At 42.1% G+C, this 20,088-nt stretch overlaps 2 protein-coding genes and 1 long non-coding RNA gene across 3 annotated transcripts in view; all 3 read right to left on the bottom strand.

The window, feature by feature from the left end:
- Nucleotides 1–10,675, bottom strand: part of LOC134222317 (polycomb protein suz12) — a gene marked incomplete at its 5' end in the record, with an annotated part of 43,912 nt that extends 33,237 nt beyond the window's left edge. The window contains one exon of the mRNA XM_062701460.1: nucleotides 10,345–10,675. Within this exon, the coding sequence (XP_062557444.1) occupies nucleotides 10,345–10,675 (331 nt within the window). The remainder of the gene's footprint in view (nucleotides 1–10,344) is intronic.
- Nucleotides 10,676–15,423: 4,748 nt separating this feature from the next.
- Nucleotides 15,424–16,755, bottom strand: LOC134226047 (uncharacterized). The gene is made up of 3 exons (XR_009983381.1): nucleotides 16,388–16,755; nucleotides 15,945–16,241; nucleotides 15,424–15,819 (listed from the first exon to the last, which is right to left on the bottom strand). It is a non-coding gene; the product is annotated as an uncharacterized LOC134226047 (long non-coding RNA).
- A 793-nt stretch (nucleotides 16,756–17,548) lies between these two features.
- Nucleotides 17,549–20,074, bottom strand: LOC134222316 (uncharacterized). Its single transcript, XM_062701459.1, has one exon. It carries the CDS (start codon nucleotides 20,072–20,074, stop codon nucleotides 17,549–17,551), a length of 2,526 nt encoding a protein of 841 aa, XP_062557443.1.
- Between the last annotated feature and the right edge of the window lie 14 nt (nucleotides 20,075–20,088).

Raw genomic sequence — 20,088 nt, 5'->3', positions numbered from 1 at the left:
AGCACTATGAAGCCGGTTCCCAGCTCGTTGGTGGTGCCACAGCTTTGGTAGAAGGTAGCCGCCCGATTCCCGCTTGTCCACACTTTCTTTCCTGACGACGTAATTCATCGTAGATCATCCTGTCGCAACCTGCGAAACCTAGCGACTTGCAGTTCCATGTTCCTAGCTTCCAATCGTGATCCTTTATTCGTCGCCTAGGTCTTTGCCGATTATATCGAGTCGCACTATCTCTTATATTGTTCGTAATTATTGGTTTTCCAGGCGGCTTATTGGGCCTGCGCAAACCTCCTGTCTCGTCGGAGAGCCGTCGTGTCAGGGCTGTTTAGCGTCCCACCTAACACCAGGACTTGGGCTTGTGCGCTTTGAGCGACACACGGTCGCTTTGGTGGGGCCTACTTGCGGATACATGCAGCTATTTATAGGAATTTAACAGGGCCCACTGTCAAACCAAAAGATATTTTAGTTACTAGATAAAGATTGTCGCTGTCGTCGCTGTCCGAAACATCTTTTGCTGGCGAGGATAGGGGAGCTAAATGTCAAAGAAGGAAAATCCATACGATTTGACAGGTATGTACCACACATGTTTCGGACAGCAGAACAAAGGGAACAGTAGCGACAATCTTTATCTAGTAACTAAAATATCTTTTGTCAAACCCCACCACATCCTGGCCTGGGGAGGGATCGTCAAGCCCTTGGACATAGTCCCCAAGTCGTCAGATATAATTATTATCTTGAAAATGTTTTTTTTAATAATCTTTATTAATGAGGTTTTAGCCCTAGGCTAGTTCACCTCAAAATTATCTTGAAAATGTCCCAAATTTGAAACTTTGGAATGACCCCCCTCCCCTACCTTACCGAAAGACGTATTTCTACATCAAAATCACAATAATAAAGCCAAAAAAATTAAACAAAATCAAAAATATGATAGTATGATACCCAACAACATATTACAAGGAAACTAGTCCACCTGAAAATCTCTACAGTCATCGTCTTTCCAACGTCGTTCACATTCCCATAATCAATTCCACAAAAACGGCCTTATATCTGAGAATTCCTTGCAAATTGTCGACATATAACCCGCATTGGGCTAGTGCTAGCTCCTGGAGAAAGCATAAACAATATTCAAAGTGTACGTCTCAAATAATGAAAAGCATCCGCGTTTCTCTTATCAAGGCCTCTAGGCAAAACGTCATTCCAATGACAAATTACATTTTGAGAAAAAAAAAATCCACTCTCAAGCCTCAGATGTTATATTTAGAACAATGTGTGGGTTCGTTAAAATTTTTGAAGCTACTGAGGCTTCTAAATAAAGTTTTACCCGGCAGAAGCTACACGCAAAAAAATATTGCAGTCGAAACTACCATTCCGAGGGTTATTTTAAGAATATGCACCGCCGATTTTCAGCAGATAACAAACAAAAGATATTTTAGTTCAGGGCTGTTACAAACTAGTCGAATTCCAATCCGCGAAATCCGCGACTAGCAAATTGAAATCCGCGACTGTAAAAACAAATTCGCGACAAACAAAAATATGGTTTCTTACTTAATTTTAAAATTTTTCAATGTTTTTTTCAATGTTAGAAAATAAAATGAAAGAACATTCGCTTATTTATGTAATATCTAAAACTGCATAGTTAACGCTTCAACCATATTTTGCCCCCCCGGTGTCTTATACCTACTATCACAAGGGGTTTAACAATAGCCACCATGTCCATGGACGGTAGCTCATTCGGTTATTGCACGAAAATAAACATCATGTGTTTTGTTTACTATTTGTTTTGGTTAAATCTGAAAATTGTTTTCAAAATAATTTGCAAGATTTACATCATTGACCATGGGAATTATGTTATTTGATGATAAAATATAATAAACTTACGAATTGGAGGGAATCTACAGGTGAAATCAAACGCTACACGAAATCATATTTCGTAACTTGTTCTCCCGCTCCGAATCAAACAAAAGATATTATTATTGTTTATACTGTGACGAGCATCACAGTTGAAATGGTCCGGGGATGCAAATCGAACAACATTCATTAGTGAAAATGAAATGAAATAAATGGTGTGCTGAAAGATGTTTTAGGATTATATTTACATGCCCATAATAACTGGTATTATTTTTGACCAAATTGAAAAAGTGTAGCCAACAATATTTTGGATAAAATCCAGTTGCTTGTAAAGGCACGATTCGGGAGAAGTACTTTTCAAAATGTATGCTGGACACATTCATGAAGATGTTCGCTACGCTGATAAGCTTCTTTTGCCACGGGGCTGATATTTTGAGTCACAGAAAATATATGTGCAGCGTTGAACTATGCCCGAAAGGAATTTAATTTTTAATGTTGCCGGGAAACCCCCATTTGAATCGATGTTGTATCATTTCATTTCTTTATAAGTTTGTTGTGCAGATGGCAGTCCGTTGTCATAGTTAAATACCAGGTAGATCAAGGGTTATATTTGAATTATACTTTTTAGTACGCTACGCTACGCTCAAGGCTGAAGTTCAGTCAGACAGTTTGTTGCAACTAAGGAATCCCGAACGAACTCTCAATGGATATAGTAACAGCGAGAAATTTTGTAGCACAGGCAGAGGCGTCGCGTCCGCATGTGCAACCTGTGCACTGCACATGTTGCAATTTTATTCCCAACATTTAAACTCTAGATAGATTTCTTGTCTTTCTAATCCAAGCATGTATTTGAATTATGTGCATTCGAAAGACGTTTCATGCAAATTTGACTATTAGATACATAAACGGAAAATATGCATGTTTTTTATAGGCGGCATGTGACGTGAGACAACCAAATGCTGCGGTGGGGACGCGTTATATTTTTCTCTACGATACCGAACCGACCCACCGACACCACATGTTGTATCAACACGGAACTTTCAGCCGAGAACGTTTTGTCATGCATCATACACGCATTATTTTGTATGTGTGGATCATCTGCTCTAACCGCAATGTATAGGTAGTCAAAGCGTTCCTCGCATGCAGTGCACGGTTTGGTGCCTATCGACAAACGCTTCAAACAGCGCATGCGCGATTCGGTGAAGAGAGCGCAATCGGAACAAAATCGAAAGAGAAGAGTAAAGCGCGAGCATTTCTGCTTCCTCAAAGCGTTCCATGACGAAAGTTCCGCTTTGTATAAGCAACGCGAAGCAAAAGCGCTTTTGATATTTGATGGGGATGGCCCGTTTACACATCCACTAATCCTGACGACAATGTACTGTCCGATAATACTAACGCGACATTAGTTCAATTTAAACAGAAATTGTCATCTGCTATATTATTTATTCAGACTAAGGCCGAAGTGGCCTGTGCAGTATGTAAGAGTCTTCTCCATTCGGCTCGGTCCATGGCAACACGTCGCCAGCCACGCAGTCTACGGAGGGTCCGCAAGTCATCTTCCACCTGATCGATCCACCTTGCCCGCTGCGCACCTCGCCTTCTTGTGCCCGTCGGATCGTTGTCGAGAACCATTTTCACCGGGTTATTGTCCGACATTCTGGCTACGTGCCCGGCCCACCGCAGTCGTCCGATTTTCGCGGTGTGAACGATGGATGGTTCTCCCAACAGCTGATGCAACTCGTGGTTCATTCGCCTCCTCCACGTACCGTCCGCCATCTGCACCCCACCATAGATGGTACGCAGCACTTTCCTTTCGAAAACTCCAAGTGCGCGTTGGTCCTCCACGAGCATCGTCCAGGTCTCGTGTCCGTAGAGGACTACCGGTCTAATGAGCGTTTTGTAGATTGTCAGTTTGGTACGGCGGCGAACTCTATTCGATCGAAGCGTCTTGCGGAGTCCAAAGTATGCACGATTTCCAGCCACTATACGCCTCCGAATTTCTCTGCTGGTATCATTTTCGGCAGTCACCAGTGAGCCCAAGTACACAAATTCTTCTACCACCTCGATTTCGTCACCACCGATGCCAATTCGCGGTGGGTGGCTCACATTGTCTTCTCTAGAACCTCTTCCTATCATGTACTTCGTCTTCGACGTGTTGATGACTAGTCCGATCCGCTTGGCTTCCCTCTTCAGTCTGATGTAGGCTTCCTCCATCTTCTCAAAGTTACGTGCCATAATATCTATGTCGTCGGCGAAGCCAAATAGCTGGACGGACTTATTGAAAATTGTGCCACTCGTGTTAATCCCCGCTCTTCGTATTACCCCTTCCAAAGCGATGTTGAATAGCAGACACGAAAGACCATCACCTTGCCGTAACCCTCTGCGGGTTTCGAAGGGACTCGAGAATGCCCCTGAAACTCGAACTACGCACATCACCCGATCCATCGTCGCTTTGATCAACCGTGTCAGTTTATCCGGAAATCCGTTTTCGTGCATTAGCTGCCATAGCTGGTCCCGATCGATTGTATCATATGCGGCTTTGAAGTCGATGAATAGATGATGTGTGGGCACGTTGTATTCGCGGCACTTCTGCAGTACTTGGCGAATGGCGAACACCTGGTCCGTGGTGGAGCGTTCGCCCATAAAACCCGCCTGGTACTGCCCCACGAACTCCCTTGCAATTGGTGCTAGTCGACGGCATATAATTTGGGAGAGTACCTTGTAGGCGGCGTTCAGCAATGTGATTGCGCGGTAGTTGCTACAATCCAGTTTATCACCCTTCTGTAGATGGAACACACGACACTTTCCATCCACTCCTGCAGCAGAACCTTCCTCCCAAACCTTGGTAATTACCCAGTGCAGCGCTCTAGCCAGTGCCTCACTACCGTATTTAAACAGCTCTCCTGGTAGTTGGTCAACTCCAGGGGATTTGTTGTTTTTTAGCCGGCCGATCTCTCATGTATTTCCTGGAGATCCGGGGCCGGTAGTATTATGTCCTGCGCGCGTTCCCCTAGGTCCATCACCATACCGCCATCTTCGTCTGCCACATCGCCATTCAGGTGCTCTTCGTAGTGCTGCTGCCACCTTTGGATCACCTCACGCTCGTTCGTAAGAAGGTTCCCGTTTATGTCCTTGCACATATCAGGCTGTGGCACGTGGCCCTTACGTGAACGGTTCAACTTCTCATAGAACTTTCGTGTGTTATTAGTGCGGTACAGTTGCTCCGTCTCTTCACGGTCTCGATCTTCCTGCTGACGCTTTTTCCTCCGGAAAATCGAGTTTTGTCTGTTCCGCGCCTGTTTATATCGTGCCTCGTTCGCCCTCGTGCGGTGTTGCAGCAATCTCGCCCATGCTGCATTCTTCTCTTCTACTAACTGCTCACATTCGCCGTCATACCAGTGCAGCGGTTGCGGTGCTACCAATGGCGGATCGAATATCTCTCCAGCCATCTTCAAGAGACGCTGCGCCTAGCTGCTCTTCCGTTGGGAGTGCCACTTCCAGCTGCTGCGCGTATTCTTGGGCTAGCCTACCGTCTTGTAGCCGCCCAATATTAAGCCGCGGCGTCCGACTTCGACGCGTGTTGTACACCGTCGAGAGTTTTGAGCGCAGGCAAACTGCAACGAGGTAGTGGTCGGATTCAATATTCGCACTGCGGTAAGTGCGGACGTTTGTGATGTCGGAGAAGAATTTACCGTCGATTAGAACGTGGTCGATTTGGTTTTCCGTTTCTTGGTTAGGTGATCTCCATGTGGCCTTGTGGATATTTTTGCGGGGAAAGAAGGTGCTTCGGACTACCATTCCGCGGGAGGCTGCGAAGTTTATGCATCGTTGGCCGTTGTCATTCGATACGGTGTGCAGACTATCCGGTCCGATAACCGGTCTATACATTTCCTCCCTTCCTACCTGCGCGTTCATGTCACCGATGACGATTTTGACGTCCCGCAGTGGGCATCCATCGTATGTCTGCTCCAGCTGTGCGTAGAACGCTTCTTTCTCGTCGTCGGGTCTCCCTTCGTGTGGGCAGTGCACGTTGATGATGCTATAGTTGAAGAAACGGCCTTTAATCCTCAGCCTTGCACATCCTTGCGTTGATTGGCTGCCACCCAATCACGCGTTGGCGCATCTTTCCCAGCACTATGAAGCCGGTTCCCAGCTCGTTGGTGGTGCCACAGCTTTGGTAGAAGGTAGCCGCCCGATGCCCGCTTTTCCACACTTTCTGTCCTGTCCAGCAAATCTCCTGCAGCGCCACGACGTCGAAGTTGCGGGATGTAATTCATCGTAGATCATCCTGTCGCAACCTGCGAAACCTAGCGACTTGCAGTTCCATGTTCCAAGCTTCCAATCGTGATCCTTTATTCGTCGCCTAGGTCTTTGCCGATTATATCGAGTCGCATTATCTCTTATATTGTTCGTAATTATTGGTTTTCCAGGCGGCTTATTGGGCCTGCGCAAACCTCCTGTCTCGCCGGAGGGCCGTCGTGTCAGGGCTGTTTAGCGTCCCACCTAACACCAGGACTTGGGCTTGTGCGCTTTGAGCGGCACACGGTCGCTTTGGCGGAGCCTGCTTGCGGATACATGCAGCTTTTTTTAGAGGTTTAACAGGGCCCACTGTCAAACCCCACCACATCCTAGGCAGGCGCCACAACTCGCAGATGGCCTGGGGAGGGATCGTCAAGCCCTTGGACAAAGTCCCTGCTGCCCCCTGTCATCTGCTAATAAGCGCAATAAAGCCTGTTTACAAATACGCCTATTATATTAAACATTGAAGTATCCCACAATATTAGTATATTGTAAACAGACATTTCATCTTCTGATAAAAATCTATATTGTCGCAGAATCAGCGAATATGAAACGGGTCAACATTTTTAAAGAAATTTATTTTTAAAGGTTTTTTTTTCGAGAAATTCAATATATTTAGTTAGGGGTAAGTCAAATGTCAATGGTCCACACAAATTTATGATTTTTTTTATGAGCAATTTTCCATGTTGATGGACGAAAAACTTCTCGACATCTGTTCAGTCCAGAATATTGATCAAAGATATAAATTGTAAATAGAATAATTATTAATTGAGAATAGTAAGGGCTATAAACTTCAATGTTCTCTTTATTGTACAGACTTTATTTTTCTCATATGACATGATAATTAGAAATTAATATTAGAGCCTTTGCATGATCGATATATTCCAATTTCCTGTTCTGTATTTAAAACTTCGTCTCATTTTACGAATAACTCAAATTAGAATTGAAATTTCCGAATAGATATATTGCTCATTTGTCACATTGGAAATGATTCTGATGATAGTAATTAAGGTGGCCCTTCTGGTCCGGCCTTCCTCTTAATTTAAATTGATTAATCTTTCTTAATCCTTTCCTCATTATTGTTGAACCTAATATTATAAATTTAAAAACACCTAAATGAAAGCAGCTTCGATCATCTATCAGTTCCGTCCCGGCAGTTGCACGTGTGAATATTACTGCGTTTGATCCGAGTTTATCATCGACTCTCTATGCAGCGCAAATAATCATAATTGTAATTCTGCAATTAGCGGCACAAAAGTTCTAAGCAATAAAATAAATAGTACTCGGCATTTCGGTAATCCAGAAATGCAATATGATCGATCTAACAATTCGACAGACTTTCTATGTGTCCACTTAAACCAACATCCATATGACTATTGAAAGGTTATTCAAATACCATGTGTTTGGATGTTGAATTAATCCTAAAATTAAATTGAGGGAGATCGCGATTTTCGCGATAGTGTAGTTATAAATCCGCGATTTTCGCGACAATGTTTGACGGAACCGCGATTTTCGCGACTGGAGAAGTAAATCCGCGACAAATCCGCGAAATTCGCGAAAAACGCGAAAATCGCGAAATCCGCGACTGTTGTAACAGCCCTGAGTTACTAGATAAAGATTATCGCTTCGATTCCCTTTGTTCTGCTGTCCGGAACATGTTGGGTACCAAGCTGTCAAATCGTATGGATTTTCCTTCTTTGACATTTAGCTCCCCTATTGGCGATTAAAAGTTGCATGTAGAAGAAGTCGATATTAGAAAAATATTGCACGGGGAAGCATACGGAAACTTTTTTAAAACTCTTCTCAAAAATTCTAGAAACGATTTAATTAAAAACGGAATGCAGTACGGGGTTGGACTTTCCTTATATCGTGTATCAAGTATGATATAAAATAAAATTTGAAATCAAAACATTGCGTTTATTATGCAGTAGAAGGAAAGTCCAAACCCGTACTGCTAACCGTTTTTAATTAAGTTGCTCCTAGAATTTTTGAGAAGAGTTTTAAAAAACTTCCCGTATGCTTCCCCGTGCAATATTTTTCAGATATCATCCTTCGACTTCTTCTTCTTCCAACCTTTAATCGTCAATCCTCGCCAGCAAAAGATGTTCCGGACAGCGACGACAGCGACAATCTTTATCTGGTAACTAAAATATCTTTTTAACAACCCCGTTTAATTTTACCATGCGCACAGTAAAAATCATCTGTGGCCCATGCGGAATGTTGTCACATACACTGAAACAGTGGTGAATTTCTCTGAAACCTCTACCCATTTAAATGGGGAGAGGCACTTTTGTGAGAAAATGGGTGATTTTTTCACTGTGGGAATAATATTAACAATAACAGAGTACCCATTAATGGGTAAAGTCATCAAACCATGTAGTTATTACCACGGATTTTTTCTCTGTGTATGAAATGAACAACAAAACATGATATGGACTTGATTGATATAAGAGATAAAAGAAAACTTTAGAATCGAAGTTAATGAAAAATGGGTGGCCAAGAAATCTCGTGTTAAAAAAAAAGCTTTTAAATCTAATTCGTTTTTGCTTTTTAGATTTAAAAAATCCGACCAATTCATTCACCTCCACACAGGGTAGAGTATCTATTCTTAATTGTTAATATTTCTGAAATAATTTCAATCAAAAAGTTTTGAATTAGGGGGAATGACGGCTTTGGCAGGTTTTGTTCTATTATTGACAGGGGGGTTTTTTATGACTGACTAGGCTCAAATTTGGCCTAAGCATTCTTTGCATATCAACGAATATTGTGGCAAAATTTCATAAAATTTGGTCGACAAAAACCCCCCTGCCAATAATAGAACAAAACCTGCCAAAGCCGTCTTTCCCCCTATGTGGCTTGTGCCAGAATCACTTCTAACATAACTTGCTCTACATTTTTTTTTCGAGACTTATCTCGAAAGATCGCAAGGCGGATTTAACAACCATTAAACAATCATAATGTACTTTCTGACATCATAGCCCTCATCGCTCTCTAATCTCCCTGACGTTGAGAAACATCAAACATCATTGAAACTGAGGCTGTTAACTATCTTTGTCACCGGAGGGTATAAAGCTCACCAACAGACGTGGTTTTGGTTCCAATACCCCCCTGTACTTTATACTCGAGGTCAGCCTTTCGCATTTTAATGAATTCCACTCGTGAAGATAAAGATCACAGTTGACATAAATCGGAAATAATCCACGATTTTCACAACACACTCGGAACTTGGTGCATATTTCTCAAATTTAATATATTTCTATCAGATTCACATTTGATTTCACTGCCCACAATCGCATAATTGTCCCATATGAATAGGAAATCTAGGAAATATGGGACTGATATGCAGTCATAGGCAGAATAGTAGACACAACTGATTTTTATTTTGAACTTTTTTTCAATAGTAAAAATAGTGACTTTAGTGACCATTTTCCGAAAAATAGTTACTTTTGTATCAAATAGTGACTTTTTAGTGACTAGACTCAAAATAGTGATCAAGTCACTAAAAAGTAACTCGCTACCAGGCCTGCGTTTGGTAAATGAATAGGCCATTAAACTTGAATGATAGCTACACTGCTGTATAGCCTAGTCATATTACGCCATTTATTATAGTAATTATCGTGTTAAATATGAGAAAGAAAATTGAATGTATGGCAATTGGCATCAAGTTACTTTCTATCATGATATTTATTACCGCCATCGGGGGTGACAATGGGTCTGGGGGGTGAAAATGTGTCATCTCACCGGCAGTCTGGAGGTCGTTGAGCAAAATCGTTCAAAAATGTCTTTTATGTTTTAGTCTTCTTGCCCTCAGATACATTCAATATATTCTACAAACATTCTAAATAGTTAAAACAGTCGACGGTATCATAAATGGCCTTATCTGAATAGGCTATTACTCAAGTTCCAATAAAAAATTGAATGTCAAAATTCACACAAAGAATAAAATATTAAACAAAAAAAAGCCGAGGCTTGACAGAGAATTGCATTATAGATTCAATACTGAAATTTATTGACTCAATCGTTATTACCATAAAGCACTGCTTTTCACTAACTTTTCAAAATAAAAATAATAAAAAAGAGTGGTAATGATTGCAGAAAAATAAAAATAATCAACCGCCATGTAAAATTTTTAGCTTTGCCCATTTCAACCCCACGCAAGAAACAAAAAGATCAACACAAAAACAAACAAGAAAAACTTACTTTCAAAGGCTTGCATAAAAAGCTCATGGTCCGTCTGGAGTGAATCCATTTTTGGCTGTTTGGCCACTTCCGTATCTTTCTCCTTTTTCTTCGACGCGGACTTCCGGTTCTTGGAATTGTTGCTGCCGCCGCCGCCACCAGCAACAGAGCTACCACCTCCTCCCGCGACGGCGGTGCCGCTGCAGCCTTTTAGCTCTTTCCCTTCCAGCTTGATGGCGTTAGTCGCTGCTACGATTACCGATTTTTTAAGTTTGTTGACCAAGCAGGAGAGGAATGTGGCAAGCAGGGCGCGGGGCGGTGGTTTCCTTTCTTTCGATGCAACCAGCACTAATCACGAATTCCAGCACGAACGAATTAGCCCCGGGACAATTTTTTCACCACTTATCGCACATGGACATTACTATCAAGCACTAGAATATAGTAATACGGTTAATATTTTCTACTCCTGGACGCTGAATTACCTACAAAACAGATTTTTCTTTTCACTATGCGCAGCTTCGTTTTTGCAAAAGACGACGGTCAGAAAATAAAACCCGCTCAAAGTACGAGGAACATTTTGACATGACGCTCAAGTTTTCGTTCGAGACCACTCAATCTAGTACTACACGAGAGTTCTGACAGCACATTTTTGAAAAGGGCGCACACAGCCCTCATGGAACCTAAAACTACCCAAAAATGGATTATTTTAGGTAACTCATTTTGCACTCACCGCATCAAAACAAAGTCGCATCAAAACAAACGCGAAAAATACAATTCATAGAATAAAATACACGGAAAATACAATTTATGATGAACTTAATACATTACCAGGCCTTGGAAAATTCGTTCAAAAACGAACGAATGCTTCGTTTTTAGCCCACAGTGAGGTTTAATTTCGGTGCACCGATTGATGTTCGCTCGATGATGTGCTGCTTGCTGCACGAACAAGGGAAGAGGCAAATACAAAGCATTCGTTTTGTACATTGAAAGAGGGGAGTTTTGAACGTGGCAGCTTCACAAGCCGGGTATAGCGCCGAGGCGACGTCGTTCAGCAGGGCAGTGTGAAATGAGGATGATTCCTTCGTTCATCGGCAGTGTTTCAGATGCGAGTGAGTGTTGTGTAAATACCAAACCATATTAGCGAGAAAGAGAGAGAATGCATTATATACCTCCCTTTTGCACATTCATTCCAACAGAAATGCGCAACTCAGTAACAGTGAGGCAAGAGAGTTTATTATTCTCTGCACTAGCGGGTGATTGATTTCACTCTCCAACTGTTTCGTACAGCAGTGCCATATGGAGCGAGGAAGCATTCTTCGCTAAGCACTTTGAAACTGTTCTCTCATGAAGCTACCTTCCTCGGGAGTATATCTGGTACCGAAGCATAAGTCCTCATCTTCATTGCTTCATTCATCCAAGCCCTGTACATTACAATACAAAAATAATTAAAAATACTTCAATACGCCAAAAAATACGGAAATTCAAAACAATTCATCAATACGCCTTTTCAATGGATCAATCAAGGTAACTCATTTTGCACTCACCGCATCAAAACAACGGCGGCACTGTATACGCATCCCCCCGCTTATCTGGACCTCGCTAGTCCGACGACTCGTTAGTCCGGATCTCACTAATTCGGAATTTTCCGGATTAAAAAGTATCAACACCCATTTAAACACATTATGCTGTCAGTTTTCAAATTTGTGCTGTGATTTTGTTTTGGTTCGTTTGTATGGATTTGACAGTCGGATTAACGAGAGAAACCCCGATAGTCCGGCCATACATTTGTCGGATCAGCGGGGGTATACTGTATTTCTATTCATGTGTGTTTGACAGAACATGTCTACGATGGCGCAATCTGTTCATTTCATAGCGGCAGTTTTTGCTTATTGATTGGTCCATTCAGGCAGATGAATCGTAAATACATAAGTTGACAGCCTCTCGCCGAAAGGCTATCATTTCACTCCAAAATCGAACTTTTTATAGAACTCTCGGAGACCCATGATGTTATATACCAATCGACTCAGCTCGTCGAGTTGAACAAATGTCTGTCTGTCCGTGTGTATGTGTGTGTGTGTGCACACGAAAACCGAAAAACATTAGCCACTTTTTCATATAGTAATTCTTAATCGATTTTATCGCAACAAGTTGCATTCGACGGGGGACAAACCCTAGTTGATCACTATTGAATTTGATAACGATCGACCATTGCGTTTAAAAGTTATTAAGAAAATGGAATCGAACTATGTAAGCGCCATATAAGGTTGGTGTCTTGGCTAAATGCGAGAAAGGCAGTGTCACCACTCGGTGTATTAAGTTGGGTTTTTTTTTCACAAACGGAACTGTAAATTCTCTATCTCTTATCGTAATAAACTCAAAAAACCCAAATTTGTTACATACGACCAATTCAAAAATCAGTCTAGAAATAAACTTAGTAGTACACGTAAAAAAATAACCTTAGAGTAAAATCAGCAGTGATTCAAATCGTTCGGGGCTGTCAGTTTGAATATGAATCTGAAACATTGAATTTCCCAGCAGCTGTTCTAGATTCAGTTTTTATACCAGTCAACTGTCAAAAAAATAAAACTGGTATAACGCTCCGTTCTATTTTCTGCAGATTTGAACCACGATTGAATCACGAGATTCAAATATTTTTCAATTGTTTTGGTGTATGGACACCGACGAACCGACGTGTCACCCCATAGAAAATAATTCAAATTTGCTGCCCACGACGCCATGATGAAAAATCATCGAACACTACCGCCACCCCCATAATGGCTCGCAAAGTTTTCATAGCTCAGCCACCAACCTACGTGTATTAACATTGCAGCGGAGTTGTGTCTTAGCTCATTTGACAGGAGCGATCGCCCGCAAAAGCGAATGACCGTTAAAAAGTGTGAGACAATCAGAGAGCGCCAGTGACACGTCGGTTCGTCGGTGGTATGGATGCGTCATTTTAGCTACGGATCAATCCACTTTGCAATTCCGGTGCATTTCTTGGCAGTAACATAATGATTTCAATTAATTGAAAATTTGAAAAACATGAATAGAACACTGCTGGGGAAACCAGCGAGTTTGTTCTATTTTGCTCCAGATGCAAACTAGAATAGTGGTCGAAAATTTAGAATCAAACTGAATCACTCCTGATTTCACCCTTATATGTTATGGCAAAAAACCATTCGAAAATACTTATACTCTTCATTATGCCACCTACACTCAGAATTTAAAATAAACGAGGACAGTTTAAATTTTAATCATTTCAGTGATAAGTAACATTAAAACATAGCCTTGTATAAAGAGTATACTATTAAATATTAAAATGTATACTAAGGCTTATTTTTGCTTGAATATCTAGCATTGTATTACTTTTTTTGCTTTGGAAAGATTGAGACATGTTTTCTGTTCTGAAATTGCAAAAACCTGTTTCATCGTGAACGTTCAATCGAATTAAAGTCTGCGGCGTACGGCATATCATGCTTTCAAGCGTAAGTAATTCTGAATAAAACGATAGGCATTATTATTGAGTAAATTAGACATGAGTAATTTTACTTTTACAGGTGTTTCCAGGCAGAAGTCTCCGCACGATCCGCAAGGAAAAAAATGGCAGAAAGAAAGCGAAATTCTTGACATGATTTGATCGGTTTGGTGTGATTGCAGGTTGCAGTATTTAAATTAGAAGTTTGAGTTCCACCGTGACCAACGCATAGAGATGCCAAAGCACCCGATGGCACCAAGTGTCTGAACTCAGAAGCCACCAAGACGAAAGACAAACTGCAAATGTTTCCCCGTAAACTTCTACGGTAATGCGCAGTTCTCGACGGAAATGGTTCGAAGTGAAACCTTGTGTACGACATGTTTGCTACATACACACCGGAGGAAGAAGCAAGGACGAAGGGAAGCGAGGACACTAAGGAACAGTTCGAGAAGCCGCTTCACGATGCCATTTTCAGATTCTTAGGATTGGTCGCTGCAGGCTTGCGGGAACACGGCAGTCATCGTTCCGCAGGATCATCATATGTTCCATTGGTGTAGCGATCGGTTCGACGGAGTTTGGGTCTGGAAGACCAGGATCTCGCCCACCGACGTTACAAAGTGCTACGTGAATTATTGCTACGAGCGTGAACACCATAATCAAAATTGCCGTTGTATTTCCGTTATAAAATATTATGTGACTCAGTTATCTTCTGCTGTTAAATAAATCAATAATATGTAATTGGTATGACCTAAATACTATGAAATAAAATGGAGAGATTTTTTATTTATTGTTTCTGTCGGGTTCCTTCCCGACCGAGAACTATGTTTTCACCTCCACTATGTTGGCCAGCGAACCCAGTCCAAAACGACACCTTTCCCAGGGCAGATTTCGTCATCCAAAATGACCATCAGTCACACAAAACACCAAGTCTTCACATTGAAACACAATTTACAGTTTATTACACTTTACATTAAACATCGATTTATTACTAATTTACGACACTACTTTATTTGACACTAATTACATTTATTACTAGATACTAAACTTAACACGCAACAATAAAAAACGATCAAGGGTTCGCCCCTCGAAATGTGCACGACGGCGTACTGTTTACAACTAATTTCTCGCATTCGTTGCTGCTGCTGTTGCCCTTGCATAAACTACCGACGCACCGAACGACGACCGTCCGCACGGCAGTGTGGATACGATGATGCGAGAGCCTACGAAAGAGCGAACCAAAAAGTGCGACCATAGCAGGTAAAATTGGTAACGCACTCGTTCGCCGACTACATACATTGATAGCAGGGTGAATGATACACACAAAAAAAATCGTTGGTAAAATTAACAGAAACGTTGGTAAAATTAAGAAAATTAGTTAGTGATTTTCAGTAGAAAGTATAAGACTGATAAATTTACCAATGCTAAAAATGTCACTTCAGAAAGCACTTTGACAAGAGCCAACTTTTCAAAATTACATTTTCTTCTTAAAACTAAATGTATATTTTGCATTTGAATCAACTAGTGATTCTTTCAAAACAACAAGTGGTGTGCGCTTTCAATTTCAGAAAACAATGTTAAAATAGGTTGAAATGAAATGTTTCATTAATTCAAAGTTGATTATACCATTTTTATTTTATTATCTTATTTTATTCACTTTGGGGTTTTAGACAAACAAACAAATCACAATATGTTATTTATAAAAGCTAGAGGAACCAGACAAATTGTTCCGCCTCAGTCGAAAGGGTTCGATTAACGGTGTATTAGCATTATCCAAATTCCTGGAGTTCCGCCAGCAGTTGTCATTTCTGCTGCTGTTCGAACTGGATCCTCCTTGTACTGGGTAAAGATTGGAAGGTGAGCGGAGAATTGATGGTCTTTGAGGACATCAGGGCCAGTGCAGACGAACTCATGCGACGGCTGTTAATTTCCGTCGATAAATGCTCGTTGTTTATGGTGGTGCGTAGAGGAGCATTTTGAGGCATATGTGTTGTGCGGAATACCGTCGATAATTATGGTGTTTCCTGGAGATGATAAGATGATCTATTGTAATATTTTAACTCTATTGCTAATGGATTATGGGATTGGTCAGAGTCTATTATATATAGACTCTGGGATTGGTAACCTCGTTGGCAACATATTGCTATACCTTTGGCGGTGCTGATTTTTCGGTTCCAATTGACCTGGACGGTGTAGTGACGGCTGCGCTTCACGTTTAGGAGCTACCTTTTTGGAGGCAAAAACTCCGGATTGAGGAGGGGTCTGCTGAGCAACCGTGAACAGCATTCTCGTGGCTGAAATCACGAAAATTCCGGAGTCTTACATTTGCTGAACTTTATAAATAAATTTCACTTTCCGTACAACATATTTTTCCCGCCGACAAATGTTAAATAAAACATACGTCAGTTGCCAGATATTTGAAGATAAGTTGCCAGCGTTGCCAAATCTGAAGATAATAACATGTCCATTTGAAATTTTCCGATCATTCAAAAGAAAAACTTTAACTCTTGAAATAACAATTTTTCATTTATAAATAATTTCTCAAGTTGACAGTTTTACTTTCACATTAAGAGTTTCATTATTTAAATTTACCAAAATTGCTATAATGTCAAAATGAAAGTGCCAAATTTTCAGAAACACAATTTATTTTTTCTCTGTGTACTATCGTTGATGCTTGAATAAATGGTCTGTTCACAGACATCCTCACCCACCATGAAGTTGCCAGGAAACTTCTGAAAAGAAAAGAAAAAAACTCCCTTTATTAAAAGTGTTTCGGATGATTTCGGATAAGTTGCAATTTCCGAACAAGATTGAATGAATTCCAGGGCTAGTCACCAGCAATTTGGTTCTATGCTTCCTGAAGATTAAATCAAGTTCTTCAAAGGCAACTGTGAGCAACGGAATTTTCTCTTGAAGAGAAAGAAAGTGATTCACTTGATGGATAATAATGACTACTTTTATTTCCCAAACCGCTAGTACTATTTATACATGATTTGGGAATAATTCTTAACATATACATATTAATTATCCTACACGTTCAACCAATTCTAATTGGTATTCTAAATTCTTATTGTAAGAAATTCTAATACAGATGGCACTCTTATAATTTAGGTGCCGACCTCTAAAAGGCACCTAGCTAAAGGACCTGCTATTCTAATTAGAAGTGCCTCAAATTGCATGCAACATTTAATGCAATTTCTCAATATGGCGACACCTATCGTGCAAATACTTATGAATGGTGCCATCTGCTTTCTTTTAAGGGTATAATTTAACGCAAGTATGCGACACTTGCAAGCAAAACGAATCGAGTGGAAAAGTACTAAGTAATAAAACTGCATCTGCATCGTGGGAACGTTTTTCCTACCTCCCCTGAGCAAGCGTTAGACAAACATTCCCAGCCCGATATAGCTCTTCCAGGGAGGTAGAAAAACATACGCCATATGGAGTTTTATTACTTTGAAGCTAACATAGAAATCTAATCTTAGCCTGATTATTTGAAGCTGAACATAGAAACCTAATCTTAGGAAAACATTCCTTGCTTGATATGGCCCTTCCTGGGAGACAGAGTAAACATATGCCACAGGAAACATTTTATGGTTTTGAACTAAACATTCCTAATCTGTTATTTATCCTGGCACATGGCTCTGATGAATTGAACAAATCTTCTCTAGGAAAAATGATATAATTTGAACATTAATGTAATTTATTTTTAACACCCTTCGATGCACTGGATGGAATCGATTGACTTGAACCCTAATCTTCCTGATTCTGCAATGGTAGCACACACAATTTGGCTACCGGCCTTTTCATGAACCCGGTTGAGGTTCTTAGCGTTACCACTCGAGTTATTCCATCCGCGCCAGGGTGTAGTTCCTGAATCCGGCCCATCTTCCACTGCATAGGTGGTATGTTAGGCTCGACGATGACAACCAGCCTTCCTACCTTCACGTCTATTGCCGGCTGCCAGTGCTTCCCTCTAGCTTGAAGTTGTGACAGATATTCCCGGCGCCATCGTTTCCAGAAGTCCTGTAATTGTCGCTGTATGAGCTGAAACCGTGACAATCGGTTTAGCTGGACGTCTCCAAGATCTGGGTCGGGCAAAGCATGAAGGGATGCTCCGACTAAGAAATGCGCCGGCGTTAGAGACTCCAAGTCCAACGGATCATCGGATAACGCCGTCAATGGTCTGGAGTTAAGGCACCCCTCTACTTGTGCCAACAATGTGGTGAAGTCTTCATGCGATACTGGATTTCCACCGAGTACCCTCAATATATGGAATTTGGCTGAACGAACCGCGGCTTCCCATAATCCGCCAAAATGCGGTGCACTTGGAGGGTTGAAGTGCCAGTAAATTCCTTCATCTGCACATTCCCTCGTTACAGCGGCTCGATGTTTTTCCTCCTTCAGTAACACGAAAAGTTCTCGGATCTGGTTTCTTGCGCCTACGAAATTGGTACCGTTGTCTGAATAGACGTCACTACAGCGCCCACGGCACGCAAAGAATCTTCGCAAAGCTTGCAGGAACCGCTCCGTCGATAGATCTGACACCAACTCCATATGGACGGCTTTCGTAGCCATACACACAAAAATTGCAACGTACGCTTTCGTTGGTTTACGCCCCCTTCCTTCCTTCAAGTATACCGGCCCAAAATAGTCTACGCCGGTTTTCGAAAACGGCCTTGAAACAGAGACTCTTGCTGCTGGCAGTTCTCCCATTAGTTGCTGGATTGTACTCGGTTTAGCCCGGAAACAACGTTGACACTGATGAACGATCTTCTTCGCCAGATTTCTGCCACCAAGCGGCCAGTACCGCTGTCGAACTGAAGCAAGTAGAAGCTGCGGTCCAGCATGCAGGTATTTCTGATGATAATGACGAAGAATCAACTCGGTGAAAGCGTGCCTTGCCGGTAGGATGATTGGATGCTTGAAATGCAGTGATTCTTCCGAATGAGCTAATCGTCCACCGACTCGCAGAACGTCGTTCTCATCGACCCGAGGATTGAACCACCGTAGAGGTGAGTTCCGTGATACTGACGTGCCCGATTTTAACTTGCACAGCTCGTCCGGGAAAGACTCCACCTGAACCTTCCGAATTATCAGCTGCTCAGCGAGATGTAGCTCACACGAAGATAGAAATCCCGTTTGCCTTTCTCCGACTGGACACCGTAGGTTATTCAGGAAGCGCAACCAGTATGCTGTCATCCGAATCAACCTTGTAAACGTCGAAAATCTTACTAGATAATCCGAGAGAAAATCGGATTCCTTCGACGAAGCGCAAACCACCACGTTGCGTCGCTTTTCCAATTCTTCCTTCGGTGGTGCTTCCGTGGCTACAGGCCACTCCCTAGGGTCTTGCTTTAACCATGTGGGTCCATGCCACCACAGTTCATTGTCACGGATGTTGTTGGGTAGTATTCCACGCGATATCAAGTCTGCTGGGTTGGTGTTCCCTGGAACATGCCTCCATTTGTCTACTCCCGTCAAGCCTTGAATCTTCGCAACCCTGTTCGCGACGAAAGTGGTCCAAGTTCCTGGCGATGACTTGATCCAATGAAGAACGCAGGTAGAGTCCGTCCAGAAATAAACCCTGTCTTCTATCTTCAGCGATTCTGCCACCTTTTCCCAGAGTTGTGCTGCCAACAGTGCTCCGCAGAGTTCCATTCGTGGTAGAGATTGCGTCTTGAGCGGCGCCACCCGTGATTTCGAGGTCAACAGATGAACCGAAACCGAGCCATCCTCTATCTGACTTCTCACATAGATTGTCGCACCATATGCGACTATCGAAGCATCCGAAAAACAGTGGTATTCTACGGATACCGATCCTGGAACTATAACGCACCGTGGAACCCGTACATCGTTCAATACTGGGATTTGCTCGTGAAACTTTCGCCATTCCTCACCCACCATTTCGGGTAGCGGGTCATCCCATTGAAGAGTTTCACCCTTCTCGTTTTGCAAGCACCAAAGCTGCTGCATAAAAACCTTCGCTGAGGTAATCGTTGCTCCGAGCAGACCAAGCGGATCGAAAAGCTTCGCTATGAAACACAGCACTTGTCGCTTCGTAATAATCTGGTTTGCCGTGAGAGGAGGAATCTCGAACTTGTACCGAAAACGATCAACATTGGGTAGCCATGTTAAGCCCAATGCTTTCACCTCCGCGTTCTGGTCCCAATCAATACCGTTTGCATCCGGTAACGCCAAACATTCGTTCGGAAGCCCTTCGAGTACTTCCGGACGGTTAGAAGCCCACTTTCGCAGTTTAAATCCTCCGCTGATCATCGCTGCGTCGAGTT

Source organism: Armigeres subalbatus, chromosome 3 (assembly GCF_024139115.2).
Source record: "Armigeres subalbatus isolate Guangzhou_Male chromosome 3, GZ_Asu_2, whole genome shotgun sequence".
NCBI classification, from domain to species: domain Eukaryota; kingdom Metazoa; phylum Arthropoda; class Insecta; order Diptera; family Culicidae; genus Armigeres; species Armigeres subalbatus.
Note: the sequence above shows the minus strand (reverse complement) of the source record. Positions and strands in the feature narration are given on the sequence as shown.